General features: G+C 38.8%; 1 protein-coding gene across 1 annotated transcript in view; it reads left to right on the forward strand.

Moving 5' to 3' along the window:
• LOC124594803 (uncharacterized protein KIAA0513) overlaps positions 1 to 16,251 on the forward strand; it is a 249,300-nt gene that overhangs the window by 155,118 nt on the left and 77,931 nt on the right. Inside the window, exons 4-5 of the mRNA XM_047133233.1 lie at positions 9,564 to 9,662; positions 15,235 to 15,404. Of these exons, the coding sequence (XP_046989189.1) occupies positions 9,564 to 9,662; positions 15,235 to 15,404 (269 nt within the window). The remainder of the gene's footprint in view (positions 1 to 9,563; positions 9,663 to 15,234; positions 15,405 to 16,251) is intronic.

Consider the following 16,251-nt stretch of genomic DNA (forward strand, 5'->3'; position numbering starts at 1 on the left):
AAATCATGCTTGTTTCCCTCTCATTCTGATACAGTTTCTTTAACTCACATATACTCAGAACTAGTTTTAATGTTATTAATGACCACAGACAACAGCTGTAATAATAATTTGTAGTTGTCAGTTTGAAAGAAGGCTTTTTTAGGTGAGCCAACAATGACCCCATGGGCACATGAAGTCATAAACTGCAGAAATAGGAATGATCAAAATATAACATATTTTACGCTAATCAGTGTTTGTTATTAGGAATCTGATAATAAGTCTTTATTATTAAAAGTTATGAACTGTTACTAAGTAGTCATATTAGTTAGGAAAGGAAGATGAAACATGATATCATTATAGATGAAACTCTGCAGAGCATTCGTAATACAAATTATACATTAAATTTGTGGCACATTTTCAGAATTTTATTTTTACAAAGTGCACATCTTCTTCTGATCTGACCTGTGAGAATAATATGTCGAGTTAAATGTTTTCTTACAGAAAGAGGTACAGTCATCCTCATTTACCAATGTAACTCACGCTAAGTTTTAGATTGCCATATTTCTGGTGTAAAGATCTTGCAATAAACTAGTGAAATTCTATTATGTCTACATTTGCCCCTAGTGATCTGGCAAGCAACAAAGAATTGTTGACTGTACCATCAACTAGCCACATTAAAATGGGATTCTATCAATTGTTGCCTCTTATGGCAATCTTGTAAAGTCCAATATAAATATTAGCATCTTCTACTGCACTCATAAATAAGCTGTACTGCTGTACAATTTTTGACTGATCAGTATCAATTTTCTGTTGAGCAACAACTGGATATCAGTTTGCTTTTTGAAGGGGATGTACTCCAAATTCATTAGACAACAATGTAACCATGCTGTTTCCCATTGTACAGTGCCTATATTCTCGGTTTCTCAACATGAAGTAATCAAATCTTCTGGGTTGTTTGTTCAAGACTGGATCGCCATTTGTGGTCATCTGTCTGCTCTGTTTTGATGACCAGATCCAATCATTTTCACATGGTTTCCTTGCAAAGTTATTAGTAATCTGGGGATATAAAAAAATTGTCACAATAAACAGAAAACTGTGGGTCTGGATATTCATTCTTTACTGTATGTGTCATTTTGGTAGCAGCATGTTTTCCAAGGCCTGTACCTTGCCCTTCGATTCCTCCCTCATACAAGTAAACTTGCAAACAGTACCTTAAACACATTGTTGTAACCCATGCTTTGTTATCAAAATGGATCAGCTTTCCATTAATATGCTTTTTACAGCTATGACACTCATAATAGAGTATCATTGATTTATCGGTACTAAAGTTTTTCTTAATGAGAGCTACACGAGAGACTTTTTTTAATGATGTTAAACAATGGATGAATTTTAACGATTTTGTCGCCTGTATGTAAATTGTTGTTATCTGCAACATGAAAATACCTCAGTATCCCTTTGAACTGGTTATGTCACACCAAGTTGGCCACTAAAACATTGTGGGTATCTCCATTGGCCTCCCAGTATACACTGATCAACCAGAATATTATGACCTAATAGCCAGCCAGTACCTCCACCTTTGGCAAGGATAACAGCAGCAGCACATTGTGGCTTGGGAGCAATGAGGCCTTGGTAGGTTGCTGGAGGGATTTGGCACCACATCTGCACACACACATCACCTAATTCCCATAAATTCCAGGGAGGGGGGAATGAGCTTGGACACCACATTCAATCACATCCAAGATGCATTCAGTTAGGTTCAGATCTGGTGAGTTGGAGGGCCAGCACATCAATTGGAAATCACCACTATGTTCCTCGAACCACTCTATCACACTCCTGGCCTTGTAATATGGCGCATCATCCTGCTGAAAAATGCCACTGCCTTTGGGAAACATGATCATCATGAAGGGTTGTATGTCGCCCGTAACCAGTGTAAAATACTCCTTGGGCATCATGATGCATTGCATGGGCTCCTCTGGGCCCATGGATGCCCATATGAGTGTTCCCCAGAGCATGAAGGAGCCACCACCAGCTTGCCTCCATCCCGCAGTACAGATGTCAAGGAGCTGTTCCCCTGGAAGACGATGGATTCACATCCTGCCATTGGCATGATGAGAAAGGTATCTGGATTCATCAAACCTCTGCCACTGAACCACCATCCAGTGCCAATGACCATGGACCCTTTTCAGTCGCAGTTGCTGATGTCGTGGTGTTAACATTGGCACGTGCATGAGTTGTCAGCCACGGAGGCCCATTGTTAGGAATGCTCAGTGCACTGTGTGTTCAGACACACTTGTACTCAGCCCAACATTAAAGTCTGATGTTAGTTCCACCACAGTTTGCTGTGTGTCGTGTTTTACCGGTCTGCCCAGGCTACAACCTCAAACATCTGTAATGAAGGGTGACCCCCCCCCCCCAACCCTATGATATCTGCATGTGGTTTTGCCTTGATTTCACCATGTGTTGAAGACATTTTGACAGCACTCCTTGAACACCCAACAAATCATGCAGTTTCCAAAATGCTCATGCCGAACCTCTGAGTCATCACAGTCTGCCATCTGTCAAACACAGAAACATTGCAAGCCTTCCCATCCCATCTACGAACAGGCAGCATGTGTGTGTGTGTGTGTGTGTGTGTGTGTGTGTGTGTGTGTGTGTGTGTGAATAGCAGTCATTCCTCACCAGATGACACTGCTATCACCTCAATGCACTTAAAGCAATAGTGGGTCGGTGGTCATAATGTTCTGGTTGACCAGTATAGTGCAGCATCCTGGTAAAGGCACACAACCAAACAGAATAAATATACCTAGAAAACAGTGCATTTTGCCTCCTAAATGATAGAAACTAGTGTTAACATTTTTCAGAAGCATGCATTACTGTGTGCCTTACAATGTGTCTTATGACATCTTCATTCAAAAATACCTCAAAGAACTCAGTTGGTTCACTATTTTCATTGAGTACTAGCTGTTACCCATTGCTTTGCTCACTTATCAGCAGTTTTGTTATGATGAGTGATGGTGAGAGAGTAAGCTAGTAATTTTATGGGATGTCTGTGTATATAGTGGTGTAGACACATATGTATAAAAATTAATTCAATGCTAGTATGTATGTACATAATGAATGTATTTCTATTAAATTTTGCTGTATATAGAATCTGAAAGCATGTGATATATTTATAATTATATTTAAAAATGCCTCAGTTCAACACAGTCATGCAGAAGTAGAGTTTTTTGGGGTTTCTCTGGCTCATCTAGTACTGGATGTGAGACTATGCCATCAGAGCAACACATACCAGCTGTTTCTCCCTTCCATTTTAATGGTTATGGTACCTACATTTTTTATCCATCCTCCTATGATCACTAATTTACAATTAACATAGTCAGTTAATAGACCATAATCAAATGCAGCCTCATCAAAAGCCTCACACATTCCACGTGTAAAGATATGACTCTCTGTTTGTGGTACAACTTTTAAATGATGCCACCACTGTGAGTCTTTCGAGCTCTTGGAAGCTGTATGAAATGCATGAAAATCAGTGTATGAAATGCAATGGGCTTGTGACTGTTCTAATGCCTCTGTAGCTCTTAAGGCCTCCTGATATTCTGCATGTAAGTTATGGCACACGTGAACACATGAGGTTTGCTGGTTTCGAGTAATTTTCACAGACTGAGCTCTTTTAGAACTATGTGTTAATTCAGAGCTACATTTGTGAAGCTTATAGTACCATATTTACTTGAATCTAAGCCGCACTTTTTTTCCGGTTTTTGTAATCCAAAAAACCGTCTGCGGCTTAGAATCGAGTGCAAAGCAAGCAGGAGTTCTGAAAAATGTTGGTGGGTGCCGCCACACCTAACTTCTGCCGTCGAATATATGTAGCGCTACACAGGCATGCTTTGTAGGCACAAAGATAAATACTGGCACCAAAATCTCTGCGTCAGTAAATAAATTTAAAAAAAAGTGGAAGACGAGCCTTTTTCCTCCGCCCAGAGTTTCGACCACTGTATTTTGGTACATTATCCAACGAAGTAAATACAAATTCTGTATTGTTGATCTTCGAATGTAGCAGCATTTCAATGTACTACAAAAATCCGACTGGCAAGACTGTTTGGGATGTTTGTCAATATGGCCAACTCTACGTTCTGAATTTTTTCCTACCTGTGAGAAGAGATGGTTGCTAATAGGAACTTTTATGAATTGTGAATCACATGCGGTATTCTCTTCGCTATAAGATTAATACGAATATAAACATTTTGCCATGTATTGTTTCGTGTTTGCTACTATCTCATTTAAATCCTGTCTGCCTAATAAACTACGAAACTAGAGTGAGACAACAGCAAACGCGGAAGAATATACATATCATGTCATGTTTATATTCGTATTATTCTTATGCCTGATAGTGATACAGTCAGAAATGAAGCACGGCAACTGACTAGATTTTTAAATCTAAGATGACTCTAATTTCTGTGCAGAATGTAATGAACTAAAGACGCCTGCAAAGATTTTCAAACAGAGAAAAATTTTCGCTAAGATTTCGTTCAGAACATCATCTATCATACGCAGTCTATTATTTGGTTCTTGTTGATCATTATCAAAGAAAGCAGTAGGGTAAGTAACAACAAATGTTTCGCTAATGAGACGATTCCTCTCTATTTTTTATTTGTAAGCGGCGGTAGCGCGCACAAAAGCAAGCCACGCCGCAAGCGGCGACAGGCCGTAAGCACGCACTATCAGAATGCGACAACCAATGCATGACACAGTACAGTAATGCATTTTCAGCTTAGAGTGACATAAACACCTATAACAAAGAAAACGGTGCTTATCAGATCAAAGAAAAATAAGCAATCAATTCAAACCAGACGAAGCACGTGAAAAAGGAAGGATATACGTACAAATACGGACAGAGCGCGTGACGCGTAGCAATGGCTACCTGGTAAACCGTAACTGCTAAGCTTACGACTCGAACCAAACTACTGCAGCTGTATCATCATTCATTCGACCTAAATTGTGTCTCATATTACAATTAGACGAACTTTGTTTCGATTTGGAGGTGCGACCTAAAACTTTCTCTCCCCTTGAATTTCGAGTCTCAAATTTCAGTTGCGGCTTAGATTCGGGAAAATTTTTTTTCCTTGATTTCGAGTCTCATTTTTCAGGTGCAGCTTAGATTCGAGTGCGGCTTAGATTCGAGTGCGGCTTAGATTCGAGTAAATACGATAATAGTTTTAAATAAGGTTCTTGGGATTACCATCCAATTTCATTGTTGTATCCCCACCAAAACTCTCCCACTATGTCAACTGGTATAGGAACTCAATGTCATAAACCACGTGCACAATACCACTGGATCAGCACTATCACAGAATAATCTATAGAAGCTAAGAGTCGCTGGCCATCCATACCATTGTCATCATGTAAAGTAGCCTATCAGGGTTCAAGCTATCTCACACCAAATTTCATGGAAATTGGTTCAGCACTTTAGTCATGAAAATATGACAGTCAGAGTAAGTTCCCATTAATAATATTTGCATGAAAGCATGAATTGGCATGTATTAAACATGTTGAGGATCATATAAGCATTATGTTGGTGAAAGTATTTTTATTTGGCACCACTTCAATGACTTGCATGTCGATGATGATGAGGACAACCCATGCATCTAGATGTGGAAAAAAAAATCACATGACTACCAATTGTTCTCGTAAATGTGAACACAACAAATAAGTTATATGAAACAAATGACACTCAGTGGCTAAGATGTGATGGGTTTGTAACTGATACTAGTATGGATTAAACATGTAGAGGATTGTATAAGCATTGTATTCATTGTGTGGAGTTGTATTATGAGAAACATAAAAGCAATTTCACAAATACGAAAAAGGAAAAAGTTCAAAAGTCAAAGAGTAAACAGCTTTTTCAAAGAATAATTATTGTTCCTGATTTTTTGTTATATTCTTCAAATCAATAAATATGTTCTACTACACACTTTCTAAAGTAGCTTCTGTTCTTGCTAAGCTACCTCTATACCAAATTTTATCAAAATTGGTTCAGTGGTTTAGTCATGAAAGCATAACAGACACAGAGAGACTTTCACACTTATAATATTAGTATGGATAAGCACTATTTTTGGAGGTGGCAGTGGTCATTCATCCTGCTCGGGAAGCTAATCCCTCTTTACGCATATGCATGGCCTGATGTGCTGTCTTCCATGTCATAAAGAAGGACCAGAACCATTGTCAGCCCTGTCAGACTGCCCAGCTGAGGGAGGTTGTTCATCAAGATAATGATGCCACCACCATGCCCTGCGTGAACTGGTCTCAGATGTCTTTGGAATTGGCTCACAGATTTGAGAAGAACTAGTAGAGCTGACCTCACTAATGGTGGCCTCATCAACCCTGTTTTTGCATTGCAGTACTACCATGTTGCCTGGAGAGAGTAACTGATTTCAGTTCAGCGCATTTATGCTGTCACAATCCTCTTTCCTAAAGTCACTGTCTGCTGTACCTCCATAAGGTGGGTCCATGTAAAACTTCATTCATAGTTAAGCATGCGTCATGACCTCAAAAAGAAAATAATAAGAACTTCAAGCACAATATATGCCCAAGATGTCATACCAACCTACAAAAATATTTCAGTTGATCTGTAGTAGAAAAATTCTATAAGGTAAATCTGTGTGCATATCTCTAAACTGTTGTGACTTGGGAAGACAGCCAAGTCACTATGAGAGGAAGCCGAAAGGCACGCGCTTAAGCTCACGCAGGCTGGCGCGAGGTCTGGAACAGTTAAGGGAATTAATAGTAGCAAATAAAGTACGTAGTTGATGTAATACTTAACTTTAATCCATAAGTGGTGTACATCGGTCTGACGGTACAGGCATCACAAGTTAAATATCTATTGATAATGGCACCTTGCTAGGTCGTAGCAAATGACGTAGCTGAAGGCTATGCTAACTATCGTCTCGGCAAATGAGAGCGTATTTGTCAGTGTAGCATCGCTAGCAAAGTCGGCTGTACAACTGGGGCGAGTGCTAGGAAGTCTCTCTAGACCTGCCGTGTGGTGGCGCTCGGTCTGCAATCACTGACAGTGGCGACACGCGGGTCCGATGTATACTAATGGACCGTGGCCGATTTAAAGGCTACCACCTAGCAAGTGTGGTGTCTGGCGGTGACACCACATAAACCATGTTTATAATTTAACATAACAAAAATTTGACTAAAAAATAATATAATACATATGAAATACTTACATCTATAAGCACTCAGTTGCAAACTTTTTCCAAAAATGAATGTGTACAAACTTGTACTAAAAGCTATTACTTGAAATTACTCATATACGCATTCACTGCAAGAATCTTTAGCTTGGGTCCATTTCCATCAAGTGCCTGACATAGGAAATTAGGCAGCTTACAGCTGTGGCCCCTATATTCATTTTCCTCTTCTGTTGCTGTAGGTGCCTGCCAGATGCTCAATGCTGCTCTCTGCCACATGTGTTGTGCAGCTCAGACTGCTATCCAGGAGACCTTGTCAGGTTGCAGAGGGCTGTTTGTTCATCCTGTGGGCAGATATGGGTTAAGTGTAGAGTTCCTGATACATTTCTTTTAAGTTATTCCATTATTTTAACTTTTCTTAAATGGAATCTTAATTTTCAGTTAAAAAAATAAAAAAACTAAAAATGCAGGAAGTCAAAAATAAACACGAGATGGAGGGATGGAATGGGTGGAGAGGATCAAAAAGTCTCTTGCCCAGGACACTGCCATCTGTGAATCTGGCCCTGATTGTTTCAGTCTATGGGAAGGATTTCCTATCATATTTCAACAATAAAATTGAATAAATTTTCTTTTTCTCTGTTCTGTTTTGTGTATCTATCGGCTGTACTGAGCTGAAGTAAGTACTGGCCAGCCCCTCTATCTCTTTGTTAAAAAAAAAAAAAAAAAGAAAAAGAAAAAAAAGAAAAAAAATAATAATAATAATAATAATAATAATAATAATCTTTAAGTCATCACTAGTGCTGTGTGTAAACACTAATATTGGCTATAACCTGATATAGTTCTTGGCTGCCTTGATCAGTATATTGCATCTGGCAGTAGCACTTAGCTCCCTTGTAACTAATGTCTGTTTTTTTCCTTGATGCATAAGTGCTGCAGTGAAAGGACAAAAAGAGAAGCACTGATCAAAGCAAAAACATTGTCTTCTAGTAGGGTAGAAGAACACTAATGGCAGTGGAGTCTCTCTATGTTTTCAAACAAACAATACAGATAATGCCTTTAAGGCCTATGGAAACATTTATATCACTCTTAATTCCAAAATGCAAGCAGTATACAATCATGTGGCTATCTCATTCGTAATGGATGCTGTGCCAAGCTTAACTGTTGGTGTGACCTAATTACTCATCCTTATAAAGGGTGTGTCTATAATATTGATAAAAGCTTTCTTAGTTGATGCAGGAGTTAAAGTGTAACACTTGGAAATAAGAAATTTTGGGTTGTAACAACCAAGTTGAGAGCTATAAAACCAAGTGTGTTGTGAGATAATTCTGCCACAGAATGCAAGAATTTATGTATTGTTCATTGTTTGAACAATGTAACAATTTGTTTTATTATGTATATGGTTGTAACATCATGGGATAGACAAGCCTGACCAACAGAGTAGTGTACATAATTAGGAATGAGTCCAGGAAATTTCACTAATGCACTGCATATTGAGTGTTAAGTGTACTGACATGGTTGGTCTTGATACAAAGGTCTGTAAGGCTGCAGTTTGTATTCACAAGCTGAAGTCTCTCACCCCTAGCCATATGGCATTGTGTCCTATTACAGAACTAACAGCATGATTTTCATGCGGACAAGCAAACTGAAACTGTGCTGACTGTGACATGTTACATCAGGCAGAGTACCCATGCAGGAAGCATCTGACACACACCATGTTTCCAATAATGTTCCAGTGTTTGAGGGAAATGGAGCAACTGGTACGACAATACAATAACTGAGAAAGGTAACAATTTATTTTGACTTGCAACTTATAAGAGCAAGAGCTTTCTCATGTGGAATTAGAAATCAGTCATGACAAAATAGTTCACGGGTGAACAGCTGGACATCATTGTCCAAGAGGCAGAATATTTCGGTAAGCAATCATGTTGCCATCATTATGTGCATCTTTAAGTGCAAACCCCATACAGAGAAATGTTTTGATGGGAGGAGGAAGATGCTGGCCCCATCCCCTCACCTGGATGCAAACTGCAGAGAGAGAGCCAGGTCAGAGTGGGGGATGAGACACAAGCCCTACACCATTTCTTATGCAAACTTTTCATCATATCCCTGATGATAGCAACATGGTAACTTGTTGAACTGTTGTTTGCTTGATCACCGAGATCTGAACTATTTCATCAGGAATTATGCCAGGAGAAGTTCCAAAAATCACAGCACTCAGTCAGTTGCATGTGAAATTGGTGTTGTCCACAGTACCTTTTGGAAAACACTATGAGGACAGCAGTTACAACCTCACAAACAAAATTTTACATTTGAATGTGTAATATTTTTAAAATAACTGATGCAGCCCACATGTGTTCTAATATATTATCTTCATTCTGAATTTCACAGAGGCACCAAGCAGTGGTTCAGCAAGTGATGGTGATGGCTATGGACCCAGTACGAGCATAGATTCTGACCATGATGGCAAAAAGTACTGGATCAGATCAGGTAAAGGATATTGAAAACATGCTAAAAGCTCTGTGTCATCAAAATTGTATCCACCAATTTAACAGAGCATATCACTGGTAGATCAATAGTTTAGCTGCATTTTGCTTCTTGAGTCAAGAGTGAGTATGTTGTTTAAATGGGGAGTCTGTGAGATAGCAATACATTGTTCAGGGAACTGGATTTGTTAAGAAGCAGTCCTCATCCAATCAGTCTGATTTTGATTTTTAGTGGTTTTCCTAAATTATGTTCAGTGAATGCTGCGGTACTTTCTCAAACATCTCAAGGAAGCTTATATCCCCTGTCTTTCTCCAACTGACCTGTGCTACATTTGATCATGTACATCTATTGGATGCAAGGTCCCTTTGAGATCATGATATCCTTGAAGTAGAAACAATAAAGACATGCCAACATCTGAAATGATGGGGGCAGCTTATAATTGGAAAAGGGAAGAGTGTACATGATTTGCCTACTTGAATGAAATATGCTTCCTGTTGCATAACATCCATATTTGTGTGAAGATGTGCTGTCAGTTAGATAGAACCTGCTTAGTTAATTTAGGTCAAGTTGCATGGATGATATTAATGAAATCTATAATTTTGTTCAAAGTTGTAGATCAGCAGCTGCAGAATATTTCAACAAAGATAAAAAGTCAGTTATCAGATGCACAAAAAAAACCTTTGTATCAGTTTGGTGGATTGGCTTTTCTCGCACATACTACAAACAATGTGCAGTTTTCATCATATGTATCATATACTGTTAGAGATGTCACTCTGTTTTATTGACTCTGTATCGAAGGACACTGCCCTCTGATTCTTATATTGGCATTGGCTTACCAGTGATTTGAACCTATTTCAATTCTGAAGACGAAAATTTAAACTATCCGAACTGGTAAAGTGTGTAGCTGATGACTAACTTTTTATCTTTGTTAATGATGTCTTACTAGGATGTGGAATGTGCCACCTGGTTTTTCAAAATCAATACATTTGCTTATGAAAAAAGTAGCTACATGTTGACAGATAGTGTGGTACTTAAATATTTGTATGGCTGCATTAATTGTGTCTTTTCTTACTGTTACATTATGTTGTAGATACTGAAGGTCAGCTATGATCCAGAAGTTGTGTTTATAAACGCTACTGTTTTGAAATTATGGTCAAATGATAGTACCAAACTTCATAAGAGAGGAAGTCTGTTGTTAGATTATGCCTTATTGTTTGACTAGCCATCTTTAGGGGACTTGAAATGTTTGACATATATAAACTTTACTGCTTGTTTTTGTACAACATATATCTCAAGGTAAGCATAGAATTGACACAAAACTTGCTCTGTCTGTAACTGAGAGGAAGTTGGCAAAGTAAACTAACATTCCTACATTCTGATTGCCAAAATGATCGGTCACTTATAAAGTAAGAGTTACCAAACAAACTCATGTAAGATGACGATGATGATGATAATGTTTGGTTTGTGTGGTGCTCAACTGCGTGGTCATCAGTGTCTGTACAGAGTCCCACTCTTTACACAGTCCAGTCTAGACATTTTCACGAATGATGATGAAATGACAAGGACAACACAAACACCCATTCCCTGGGCAGAGAAAATACCCAACCCAGGTGGGAATCAAACCCAGAACCCCATGACCCAGAGAATGTAATAGCTTGTGTAAGAATCACTACTAGTGATATGTCACCAATCAGTACAGAAGAGTTGACAACAGTTTTATACTGAGGGTACATCTGGTTGTTACAAAAGATACCAAAAAAGGTATGGTCTATGGTAGTATTATGTGCATCTATTCATGATGTATGTTCCTCTCTAGGTGTAGTATTTGTCAGAGGTACAGCACTGTGTTTCTGTGGTTCTGAAACAGACAGTGATGAAATTGATTTGATGTGATGCCCTTTAAATTTTTCAGGTATGAAGAAAATCATGCACCTCATGGGTCAAAAGTGTGGATTTCAGTGAACACTTGCTCCCAATATATGGGAATGTTGTGACTTGTTTATAGACATCTTTAAAGACTTTTAAAATACTGCCGGCCGTTCTGCCCGAGCGGTTCTAGGCGCTTCAGTCTGGAACCGCGCTGCTGCTACGGTCGCAGGTTCAAATGCTGCCACGGGCACGGATGTGTGTGATGTCCTTAGGTTAGTTAGGTTTAAGTAGTTCTAAGTCTAGGGGACTGATGACCTCAGATGTTAAGTCCCATAGGGCTTAGAGCCATTTGAACCATTTTTTTTAAATACTTGTTTCAGTGAAAGGGAGTCGGTGTGAGTACCTAGCTGAGTAACAAACCTATTAGATGCACTGGTCATAATGTTCTTGGTGCTCAATTAGGTTTTTGAAATACATAAACATGTCTCACAAATTGGCTACTTCTCGAGAGAAGTCTTGTTCTTCATCTGAAAAGATCAGGATAATTTATTTGCTCTTTGTAAGAGCTAATAAAGCCACAAGCAGGTCTAAGAAGAAGCTGAACACTCAGTAAGCATATTGTGACATGCAATTTTTATTGTTATCTTTGTTTTCATTTGAGCAGCTCACTCCAAATGTTTACAATTCTTTCTTTTTCCCATTTCTTCATTTGCATCCTCTTAACATTACATTCTTCTGTTTGAAGCTTTTTTGCATGCTTCAGTCTGATCTACACTTCCATCATTTTTGCTTGTTCTGTACAGATTTATATGTTAATTTTAGGTCTTACATTTGCTTGTCTGTGAAAAACATGAATTTTCAGTTGATTTTGTATGGTTCATGGTCTTTGCTTGATGCACATGGTAAAATGTATAGCATTTCTATAACCCTGCAATGCCATTTTTCTGGAATGTATTCAAACAAACATCTACATGCAAAAAATGGACCAAACATGTGACAGAGCAGTAAGTTGTAAGTAAAGGTGAAGATAAAGTTGGATGCTAGACATGTAGCTGTGTCTCCTATTGGATCAGATTGTTCATTAACTACCTGTAAATTTAAAATGGCTGCACACATTTCTTCTGTCTTCCCTGGGAAAAGAACTTCCATTATCTTTTACACATGGTTCTGAAGATGTTGCAACCATTGGTGGTTATTTTTAATGCATCTATTTATTTTATTTATCTTTATAATATTATACTTGACACATTTCTGCATTGTGATACTCCACATCTAGGCACTTAATATATATATATTTTTCAATTATTTTTGTCCACACACATATACATAGCTATATTTAAGTCTTCATTGTGCTGAACTGCTGAAGCATTGGGTATTTCTTTCCTGTAAGTGGTAATTTAGCTTTACACAATAGGCTTTTTTTTTAATTACACGACAAATAATGACTTTGTTGGCCATTAAAATTGGAACACTGAGAAGGAACTGCAAATAATCTGGGGGTATACATGGTGAAAAATTTACAATGCAGAGCTGCTTCCTTCGACATCAACAATGTCATGAATGTGGTTTGGCATCAGGTTGAACTGATCACGAATGACAAATACGGGTACGTCATTTTGTCCCGCTTCAAAACTGTGCCTGAGTATATGATAAAGCAGCTGATGAGTGGTGGGATGCTATTCTCAGTGACCCATTTCCAGATGTTTTCAGTGGGTGCAAAGTCTGGACAAAGTGTTGGCCGGAACAACAGTCAAACACACTCTATATTGAGGTATCTTAGAATAGCAAGGACAGCATTCAGTCTTGCATTATCTTGTTGAAAGATAATGTCATAGAGATCTCAAAGAGATGGCACAACCAATGCCTTAACACATCAGAGTGGTAATGGCTGTCATCCAAATTACCAACTTTGCAAACCAGAGGTGACTGTGATGTGTATCCCATGACACCCCACACCATTATGCTATGTTCTGGACCCCTATGATGATGACATATGAAGTCTGACAATGTGAGAGCCTCTAGACAAGAATATTTTTACTTTGATGCTGTACACATATGTGGCATTTATATGAAAAAAACAGCTAGATGTTACACCTGTGCCCATTGTTGTAGTTGAGGCATGCCACTGTTGCTGTAGTGCTCTCTGATGCCATGTCAAGAGAAACCACAATAATGGTTGCCTTGGTGAGAGTCAGTGGTGCTCCAGACATCATCACACTTGTCTTGTTGTAATTGGACCTCTTGGGCACTAGCCAGGCAGGGCTCCAGAGATACTGCATGACACTAAGTATGACCTCCTGAAGCCATCAATTTCATATTCACTTGACAGTCATGGGATCTTAACACAAGCAATGATATTGCAATACAGTAGACCCCAATAATGACACATCAGCGTTATATTCCAATACGTAGTACTAGATGTTTACTGTTTAGACACAAGACATACACTATGTGATCAAAAGTATCCAGACATCCCCCCAAAACATACATTTCTCATATTAGGTGTATTATACTGCCACCTACTGCCAGGTAATCCATACAGTGGCCTCAGTAGTCATTAGACATCGTGACAGAGCAGAATGGGGTGCTCTGCGCAACTCATGGACTTCGAACGTGGTCAGGTGATAGGGTGTCACTTGCATCATACATCTGCACGTGAGATTTCCGCTCTCCTAAACATACCCAGTCTACTGTTTCTGATGTGATAATGATGTGGAAATGTGAAGGGACATGTACAGCACAAAAGCGTACAGGGCAACTTCATCTGTTGACTGACAGAGACCACCGACAGTTGAAGAGGGTTGTAATGTGTAATAGGTAGACTTCTATCCAGACCATCACACAGGAATTGCAAACTGCATCAGGATCCACTGCAACTACTATGACAGTTAGGCGGGAGGTGAGAAAACTTGGATTTCATGGTCAAGCGCTTGCTCGTAAGCCACACGTCATGTCAGTAAATGCCAAACAATGCCTCATTTGGTGTAAGGAGTGTAAACATTGGATGATTGAACAGTGGAAAAACATTGTGTTGGTTGACAAATCATGGTACTCAATGTGGCAATCCGATGTCAGAGTGTTGGTATGGTGAATGCCTGGTGAACGTCATCTGCCAGTGTGTGTAGTGCCAACAGTAAAATTTGGAGGTGGTGGTGTTGTGGTGTGGTCATGTTTTTCATGGAGGGGCTTACACCCCTTGTTGTTTTGCATGGAAATATCACAGCACATGCCTACATTGATGTTTTAAGCACCTTCTTGCTACCCACTGTTGAAAGCTCAAGCTTTACATAAAATAATCAAGATTCAAATGCAATTTCTGAATGAGAAACCCACTGCATAATCTTTTTTTATATACCAAATATGGATGGAATTACTCCTACTTGCTTTGTGTGGCTGTGCTGAAATCTGATCATTTGAATATCCAAGCATATAGAACACACCATTTCAATTTGGTATTTGTTACATAACATTTTCATGATGCTCCAGTTTTAAGGGCCAGTAGTGTATTTTCAATAACATTTATGAATATTAATCCATCATTTAAATTGATTCTTATCTATGTAAGCCAGATATATAAGGCACTGAATTGTAAAATGTGCTGATTACTGTTTTAGACAAAGAAAGGGGACATATATTTTAATTATACATTATATTGAATACAAAGTAATTTATTCTGATAAATGAAACAGCATTTTTTATCTTTCAGGGTCTGAAGGTTCAGTACAATCTTGGGCCTCCAGCCTAAGCTATGAAAGTCAGTCTGATGAAATTTTGGCTGAATCTGTTGAATTCATGCGCAAATTTGTAGCAGACTTATTCAGAGACAGCTCCTCCATATCACTAGAACAGAAATCTAAATTTGGACAATTGGCACAGGTATTTTATTGTATCATAATTATGTTCAGTTCTTACTCTCACAATAATTACCAGTACTGTAAATAATATAAGGTTCTCCTTTCTGTGAGTAGTAGTATCTCCTTCATTCATTTCTCTCACAAACAAAATTACTATGCACCAACAGTGTCCAACAGAATATAGCTCTTCATCATTATGAGCAACTGGTCTATTTTAACTTAAAAAAATAGTATGGAAACCTCTGGCAGAATATTATCTGGTTATCTTATTCCTCACCTCCTACATGACCTCTCCAGCTTTCCAAAGGTCCCCTCCCAAGAACACAAACCTCTCAATCAAAGAATGAACAGCCATCCACAACCTCAAGACAGACCCTGATTTAGTCATCCTGCCTGCAGACAAGAGCTTCATCACCATCATGATAGATCACAGTGATTACATAATGGAAGGCATCCACCAGCTGTCTGACTCCTTCCTTTGCAAGCCAAGCCCTAATTACCCTATCCCAGAAGTCCAACATAACCTCGAATCACCATTCAAATCCTTGGGCCCATCCTAAAACCTTTCCCCCAAATCCATCTCCCTCTTTACTCCAATGACCTGTGCATGCTTCCACCCAAAACCAATAACCCTAACAATCCTGGATGCCCCATTGTAATTGGTTGCTATGTTCCCATTGAAAGAATATCTGTTCATATTGACAGACACTTCCAACCAATTGCCTGTACCTAGCCTCTTGTATTAAAAATACAAACCATGTCCTTCACCAACTTTTGCCATCCTCGCGCCATTATTGCCTGGACCACTATTCATCACTGTTGATGCCACCTCCAGTACACCAATAACCCTCATGCTTGTGGCCTTGTTG

The sequence above is a fragment of the Schistocerca americana genome, chromosome 2 (assembly GCF_021461395.2).
Source record: "Schistocerca americana isolate TAMUIC-IGC-003095 chromosome 2, iqSchAmer2.1, whole genome shotgun sequence".
NCBI lineage: Eukaryota > Metazoa > Arthropoda > Insecta > Orthoptera > Acrididae > Schistocerca > Schistocerca americana.